Raw genomic sequence first — 8,905 nt, 5'->3', positions numbered from 1 at the left:
GTCCTTGTCCACTAAACAATAAGGATTTAAGTTAATATGTGTTTTAAGGACACATGATAATTAGTGAGATTTTAAATTTTATTTTATAGATACAAAACAAATCCATTAAAAATTTAAATTTTTTGTATTTCTAAAATAATAATAATGATGATGATGATGATAATAATACGGGTTTATTATTATAAGGGTTTGTGGAGAATTTGTGCCATTGAAAAAAGTGTCGCTCCTCACTTGCAGTTGATTGTAGCAGTGAATATTTGGAGTTTTTGACAATCGCGAAAATTCACTTGCCAGTGACAATTAATTAACACCCATGAGCACTTAAGACGGAAATTTAAAAAATGCTGAGAGTTTTCATTTGTAAAATGAGCCAAGTGTTGACAGCAAGATGTCTTTCAAGGTCGGGTTTGACTTCCAGTTTCCAATCAGTTAGTCATATTTAGGCGTTGACATTTTATTTTGTTTTCTCATATGATAATAATCTCAGATTTTGTGCCCATGTTAATTCAAACAAATTAGAGTTAAATTTTAGGAGAAAAGACAAATAAGTCCGTGACTTTTTAAACTTTTGACAAATACATCCCTGACAAAATTTAAATACAAAAAAGTCCCTAACTTTAACAAACGGAGGACAATTTAGTCCTTCCGTCTATTTGCCTCTCATACACCTAACGGAATTGGCTGACGTGGCTGAAACGGTGTACAGGTGTCCGTTACGGTGCCACGTTGGAAGGGGAAAAAAGTTTGAAGCACAAATAAGTCATTGACGTCATTTTACAAATAAAGTTCGAAGGACAAATAGGTCCTTGAGAATTTTTTTTTTCAAAATTAATAAACTCATTTCCTAAATTCTCTCATCTACCTCTCTCTATTTTTATATTTCTCTCTACTATTTTTACTCTATATACAATTATATTTTATATTAGTAATTTGACAAATCAAAATATGTCATTCGATATTTTTTTACAATTAAAATATTTTAAATGTAAAATTATACACATTAAATTATTTTAAATTTTAGATAACGAATGTTAAAATTAATTACTAATAAAAAATTAGAATTTTTCATATAAAAATAATAACTAAAAATCTTATTATTTAATTTTGTATCTGCAGATATCTTGGTCTTCTTAGTCAAAAACTTTTGTCAACTTACGACTTTTTTGTAAAAGTAGTTTGATTTTATAAATCTTTTGTGTCATGCATAATTTATACTGTTAGAACAAAGTGAACTATAATTTTAAAAAAATATATATTCTCGTAATGTTATTATGCATAAAAATACTAGTTCTAATATAATACACAAATGCATTAATGCTAACTTAATACATGAATGATGCACAAATGAACTAATGCTAACTTGATGCATAAATAAACTGATGCTAACTAATGCCACTAGTATGATGAAAACTGAACTGCAATTTAACAAATTCTAATATAATACACAAATGCACTAAAACTAAACTAATGCAATTTAAGAAAAAGAGTAGAAACATAACAAACCCAATTTCTACAATTTTAATACAAATAATTTAAATTATAGAATAAAACAAGTTAACTAGATTTCAAAATACAAGCATAATTTTATCAGAAATTATTTTTAATATGGAAAGAAAATTGGTGTTTTGGTTGAATATTGACATTTGAAGTGTATTACAGTATTGTGAAAATTATTCAATACGCCCCCACGTGTTGGCTAAGATGCTGCCACGTGTTCAACACACCCCTACGTGTTGGCCAGATGCCCCCCACGTGTTGCACCACGCCCCCCACATGTTGACTTCCCACAAAAAAAATCCACCCATCTATAATTACACTACATTCTCCCATTTTCAACAAAAACAAAAATATTTTTTCCATACAAAAAAAAATTAGCCTAATTTTATAAACTAAATTCTCATAATAGAAGCATAATAGAAGTATAATGAAAAAAAAACTCAAGGACCTATTTGTCCTTCAAACTTTATTTGTAAAATGACGTCAAGGATTTATTTGTCCTTCGAACTTTTTTTCCCTTCCAACGTGGCACCGTAACGGACACCTGTACACCGTTTCAGCCACGTCAGCCAATTCCGTTAGGTGTATGAGAGGCAAATAGACGGAAGGACTAAATTGTCCTCCGTTTGTTAAAGTCAGGGACTTTTTTGTATTTAAATTTTGTCAGGGATGTATTTGTCAAAAGTTTGAAAAGTCAGGGACCTATTTGTCTTTTTTCCTAAATTTTAAAGTAGTCCTTGAAGTTGCACTCGAGGTTCAAAGTGATCCCTGAAATTAATAGTTACCCAATTATGTCCTTCAACTTGCATTCCGGGACTCATAGTAGTCCCTTGCACAATTTTCGTCAGTTATGTCCCATCGAAAAGCACATGTGGCATCGCTCCTGACACGCTGGCAAGCCTAACGGCTATCTGATGTGGAAGATGAAAGTTTTTGGTGGCAATTTAGTCCCTGAATCAAGTTGAAAAACTCTAATCCCAAAATTTCATTCAATAACTGTAGTCCTTCTCTTTTCTTCTCTTCTCGTCGCAACTGTTCTGCAGGCCTTCTCCTCTCCATCTTTACTTTACATGAACTTTACAAGCTTGCAATATTGAACACCATAAATTCCTTCTCACCCGTCTCCGTCCCTTCTTATAACAAACTAGAATATTTTCAGTCAATTAAACTATAATCTAGAGTTCTCTTAATGCTTGTACTGATAACTCAATGAATGGATAGCATGAAAAGAAAAAGAAAATAAATACTTCCAACAAAATAATAGTATTTGAATGAACTAGAAGAAGGGTCAGACATGTAAAACTAAAATTGAAGAAAAGTTAAAATGCCACATGCAAGAACAATTCATACCACGCATGTATACATCCATATAATAGCATTCGATGTAGCACTCCTGAATAAACAAAAATTAGTGATTGAATATCAGTATGTGGTATATCTCTATTTCATCCACCCATCAATCCTCAACCCTCAAAAGAAAGGTAAGATTCCTAGAAAATAGAATCAAAGAATAAACAAGAACAAAGAAATCATATCCCAATTTTGGGCATCTGTATGAGTACATCATCAAGGAATAATCTAACAGAATTTAAGAACCCAAGAAAAGAATTTTTAGAGAAAAGCATGAAAATTACCCAGTAAAATTTTCAACCACACCGATTAAAAGTTTTAATTACCCAAATGAAAAAATTTACATAAAATTCGTAATTACAATTACAATACACAAATTGGGAAGACATGGTCGTTGCTTTCTTGAGCAGAAAAAGAGAAAATGAAAAGAAAACAAGAGAAGAAAAAATTAGAACTGGAAGCTTATATTGGTTCTTCTAAAGATGGTAAAATCAATTTGGAGATTAGAGACATAATCTAAACAATAACAATCATAAAAATAAATAGCAAAAATTAGATGAAGCAGAGACCCGAGACAGAGGAGAGAAGACAATCAGTAGCAACAATCACCCAAAACATTAACAATAATGATTGAATAACAAAAAAAAAAAACTCACCTTGGCCGCATGCATGAGGGAGAGAATCGAGCCAGAGGAGAGAAGAGGGAGGCAGAGTAGAAAGGCAGGCTGCAGTGAGTGATGAGTAGTGAGTGCGATGAGTAGAGAGGGAGGCTGTAACACCCTAAATTTTATCCTATCGTGGAGGTCTTTAAAATAAGATGCCACACTCGACAAAGAAGAAAAAGAATGACTTAATCGTTATGCAAGGGAGGAAGAGGTGCGCGTGAAGGGGAAAATGAGTAGCACTAAAACGTTCGAGTTTGAATAAATGTGAAAAAACATCTTAACCATGAGTACGGGTCAAAATGAAACACTTAGAGGAAATTATAACCCGAAAAAAAACTAATTACGTCCTAAACCAATATCGTCGAAGAAGCTCCCATACTTTTATCCTATCCTATTCTTAATCAGGACCCTTCAGTTATCCACGAATCGAGGTACCAGGGGGCTCCTTCCAACACCTTTCTGCACAGTAAAGATCCAGTTCCGTTGGGTGGGGTGAACCAAAACTCGACGGGGTGCCGAAGTGGGGGAAGAAGGCACGTATTCCACCTTCGGACTTTCGCAAGGGTTCAACTCCTCTTCTGAATCCTCCTCTATGGTGTCTTTCTTCTGGCCAGGGTTGTTGGATTCCTCTTCCTCGGCTTCAGAGCCAGACTCGAGGTGTATCACCTTAGATGACCGCTTTTTAGATGCTGAAGCATTCCTATCTAGGAAGGTTACGACGGGCAGCTGGGGTCCTTCTTCTACGAACTCTCGACCTAAGTAGATAGTTTGGAGCACGGTAGTAGTGGTCGCAACTACCCACGCGTGCTTCGAGGGGTCATACTCAAAGTTACCTTCGGGGGGCACTGCGTCATCTCTATCCGCTGTGCCATGTCCTTCTGGAGACAGTATGGGAAAAGAAAGGGAGTGAGAACCTAACGTCTCAGTAGGAGTGCTATGCAACACCTCCATATCCATCTCCAGCCTACGTGCGGGATTTTAAAAAAAGTCGTACGATATGACATGTAATATGCATCTTTCTTGTAGAACATGTGTGCAAAAAGAGAAAGCATATAGGGAAAACAGAAGGATAACATCCTAAGTAACATCAGCATAATCATACATAAATCTGAGAAAAACTAAGAATCAAACTTTCATTCATGCTTTATTCTTTCTTAACTTTTAACTTTTATGGAAGGTATTGAGCTCAAACCGGTATAAATGAGAGTCCCATTCCCTTACCGAAGGTTCTTATCTCGAGTGTCTTGGCGATCACCTTCCCTTACCGAAGGATCATCTCGATCGATCACCCTCCCTTACCGAGGGATCATCTCGATATCTTGTCTTTGGGGGTCACCTTACCTTCCCTTACCGAAGGATCATCCCGATTATCTTGTCTTTGGGGGTCACCTTCCCTTACCGAAGGATCATTCCCTCAGTTTAATTAACAAGTATGGTTATTTAGGCATATACAAAAATAGATCATGTAAGAGGAGAGACATATACCATGATAAAATAAGCATGTTGAATAAGACTTTACAAGAAAGTAGGTACTCTCGTGAGGGGTATTAATAATGTAAAATAAATGTATATTATAAAAGATAGAATAATTTAAATAGTTGAATAAGATAGTTATAAGAGAGCATGTACTCTTTAACTCAAGGAAATATTAATGTTAATCTAATGGTATAAAAGTCAATGTAATTTCATGTAAATAAATGGGGGATATTAATTAGTTGAACTAAAATAATTATAAGGAAACATGTACTCTTGACCCTAAGAAGATATTAATGATATAATGTATAAAATATAACCTAAGTGCATGTAGTAAGAAAGGGGTATTTGAAATACTTGGATTAGGTATTATAAGAAGCATGTATCCTTGATCTTTAAATTAAAGGAGAAATAATAACATAATGATATAAGAGGTCATTTAGTTACACATAATAGAATAGGGTACCTTGAACAAGACACAAAAGGAGCATGTACTCTCAGCATTAAAGGGATAATAATAATGTAACGGTATCAAAACTCATGTAAGGGCACATGGTAAAATTAGGACATGTTAAATAATTAAATAAAATGTTATAAGGGGCATGAACTCTCAACATCAAAGGAACACTAATAATATAATGATATGAAAAAGTCATGTAAATGCACATAGTAAAAATTAGGGTATATCAGATAATTAAATCAAACATGATAAAAAGGTATATACTAATGAATCAAGAGATCATGAATGACAAAATAGATAAACATAATCAATATGGATAAGGGATGAGAACAAGGTATTTAATGCCATGTAACACATGAAAAGATAGTAATCATGCATGGATGGACGGAAATAAACTAGAGCATACTACATGCCAACATAAGTAAGAAAGGCATAATTTCCTACTCTTTTTCCTAACGCTTCTTCGAGCTTGCCTCTTGTGTTTGCCCACAGAATATTATTTCTTTGTAGAGAGAGAAGGGAGAGGATTAGTATCTGAGAGGAGTGATTTTTACCTATGGGTGCTCCCCTATTTATATACATTTGGGGATAGGGTGGTTGGGATATTTTAAATGTCAAACGGAGGGTGGTTACTAGGTTCCTATCCATAAATTCAAAATTTTAAGCTTATCTCCTAACTGATTTTCAAATTCGAATTTGATTTTGTTTCTAGAAGGGGTGAAGGGAGGTTGTTACATTATCACCTCCATAAAAAGGGAATTTGTCCCCAAATTCTACATCCGAATTTGGTCAATAAAGGTCATTAGTAAGATGCATAGTGGTTTGGACATGGGTAAGCTAATGTTACTAGTAGCGGAGAGAGATATGAACGAAGGAGAAGCACAAGTATCATCTAGAGTAGTTAAACGATTCCATTAATTATGCATTTACCCTCGATTCGATCTTCTGACTCGTGGGCTCCCTCACTGCTGAGGGCAAAGACTCGCCCCTGACGCTGTGGTGGTTTGGCAGGGGGTGGGAGAACTGCTGGGCATTCCCTGGCGATATGCCCCGGCTGAAAAACCGGAAGCAGACATTTTGCCCGGCAAGGCACCTGCCACTATGTTGCTTCCCACATAAAGCACACTCCTTGAGTTCGGTGGTCTTTAGTGAGGCATTAGTGGGAGGTTCCTGGCAATCCGTGCCCTGTTGAGGTTGCCTTCCTGTGGGTTTTCTGAGAAAGGTCTTCTTCTGTAGTGGCTGCTGAGATGATTCTTGATTCAGTTGCCTTTTCTTGAAAACCTCGCTTCTTTCCGACGCTAGTTTTTTGGTGCATTCTTCGATCACCTGGCACTTGCTAACGAGGGAGGAGAACTCCCGGATTTCTAGTGAGGCTATTGCGGTTAGGACTTCTGCCCTGAGCCCTCCTTGATACTTCATACACTTCCACTTTTCATCTGGATTTGCCTTATACATGGCGGAAAATTTGCAGAGTCTCTCGAACTTCTCTGTGTACTCTGCAATATTCATCCTATCTTGCCTCAGCTGAAGGAACTCCATCTCCTTGGACTCTCGAACAGAAAGGGGGAAGTACTTCTTGTAGAAAGCTTCCTTGAAGGTGACCCAGCTGATATCTGTTCCAGCATCCTCCAACAACCGTCTTGCTCCATCCCACCAGAATTCGGCATCAGCTTTGAGCATGAAGGTAGCGTAATTCACTTGCTGCACCTCAGTGCATGGAAAAATTGTGAATACTTTCTCCATTTCTTTCAGCCATTCCTCTGCCTTATCAGGGTCGAGGGCACCACGGAACTCAGGCGGACCAATATTCTTGAAGTCAGCAAAAGACGTACGGGTTTGTCCTTCCTCCAGCCTAGGAGTATTGGGATCCCTGTCCCCAGCGGATAGTTGTTGAGCCATTAGAGTAGTGGCTTGGGCCTGTTCCTTCATTGCCTTGGCCATTTCCTTCATGTGCTTTGCTAGGGTTGAGGAGCTCGAGCTCGATCCGCGTGGGCATCCACGACTCGCCACAAGTCCTCTGTCCATGGATAACCATGAGGAGAACTTTTATTAGTCATACCTCCTATGACACGATCCCTAGGATCGACTTCGCTCTGATACCAATAATGTAACACCCTAAATTTTATTCTATCGTGGAGGTCTTTAAAATAAGATGCCACACTCGACAAAGAAGAAAAAGAATGACTTAATCGTTATGCAAGGGAGGAGGAGGTGCGCGTGAAGGGGAAAATGAGTAGCACTAAAACGTTCGGGTTTGAATAAATGTGAAAAAACATCTTAACCATGAGTACGGGTCAAAATGAAACATTTAGAGGAAATTATAACCCGAAAAGAAACTAATTACCTCCTAAACCAATCTCATCGAAGAAGCTCCCATACTTGTATCCTATCCTATTCTTGATCAGGACCCTTCAGTTATCCACGAATCGAGGTACCAGGGGCCTCCTTCCAACACCTTTCCGCGTAGTAAAGATCCGGTTCCGTTGGGTGGGGTGAACCAAAACTCGACGGGGTGCCGAAGTGGGGGAAGAAGGCACGTATTCCACCTTTGGACTTCCGCAAGGGTTCAACTCCTCTTCTGGATCCTCCTCCATGGTCTCTTTCTTCTGGCCAGGGTTGTCGGATTCCACTTCCTTGGCTTCAGATCCGGACTTGAGGTGTACCACCTTAGATGACCGCTGGCGGACAAAATTGTGATCACACAACTTCGCACAACTAACCAGCAAGTGTACTGGGTCGTCCAAGTAATAAACCTTACGCGAGTAAGGGTCGATCCCACAGAGATTGTTGGTATGAAGCAAGCTATGGTCACCTTGTAAATCTTAGTCAGGCAAACTCAAATGGGTATGGTGATAAACGCATAGAACATAAAGATAAAGATAGAGATACTTATGCAATTCATTGGTAGGAATTTCAGATAAGAGTATGAAGATGCTGGTCCCTTCCATCTCTCTGCTTTCCTACTGTCTTCATCCAATCCTTCCTACTCCTTTCCATGGCAAGCTTAAGCAAGGGTTTCACCGTTGTCAGTGGCTACCTCCCATCCTCTCAGTGGAAATGTTCAACGCACCCTGTCACAGCGCGGCTATCCATCTGTCGGTTCTCGATCAAGCCGAAATAGAATCCAGTGATTCTTTTGCGACTGTCACTAACGCCCCGCCCTCAGGAATTTGAAGCACGTCACAGTCATTCAATCATTGAATCCTACTCAGAATACCACAAACAAGGTTAGACCTTCCGGATTCTCTTGAATGCCGCCATCAGTTCTAGCCTATACCACGAAGACTCTGATCTCACGGAATGGCTGGCTCGGTTGTCAGGCGAGCACTCGGTTGTCAGGCGATCAACCATGCATCGTGTATCAGGAATCCAAGAGACTGATATCTCAATACAATAGTAAAAGGTCCTACTTATAGAAAACTAGTAGCCTAAGGTTTACAGAGATGAGTAAATGACATAA

At 38.0% G+C, this 8,905-nt stretch overlaps 1 protein-coding gene across 1 annotated transcript; it reads right to left on the bottom strand.

Annotated features, from left to right (window-relative positions):
• Positions 1 to 6,363: 6,363 nt before the first annotated feature.
• Positions 6,364 to 7,386, bottom strand: LOC107469839 (uncharacterized). The gene has a single exon (XM_016089218.1). The coding sequence runs from the start codon at positions 7,384 to 7,386 to the stop codon at positions 6,364 to 6,366; it is 1,023 nt and encodes a 340-aa protein (XP_015944704.1).
• Between the last annotated feature and the right edge of the window lie 1,519 nt (positions 7,387 to 8,905).

Source organism: Arachis duranensis, chromosome 10 (genome assembly GCF_000817695.3).
Source record: "Arachis duranensis cultivar V14167 chromosome 10, aradu.V14167.gnm2.J7QH, whole genome shotgun sequence".
Taxonomy (NCBI): Eukaryota; Viridiplantae; Streptophyta; class Magnoliopsida; order Fabales; family Fabaceae; genus Arachis; species Arachis duranensis.
The sequence above is the reverse complement of the archived record's forward strand: the minus strand, read 5'-3'. Positions and strand labels throughout refer to the sequence as shown.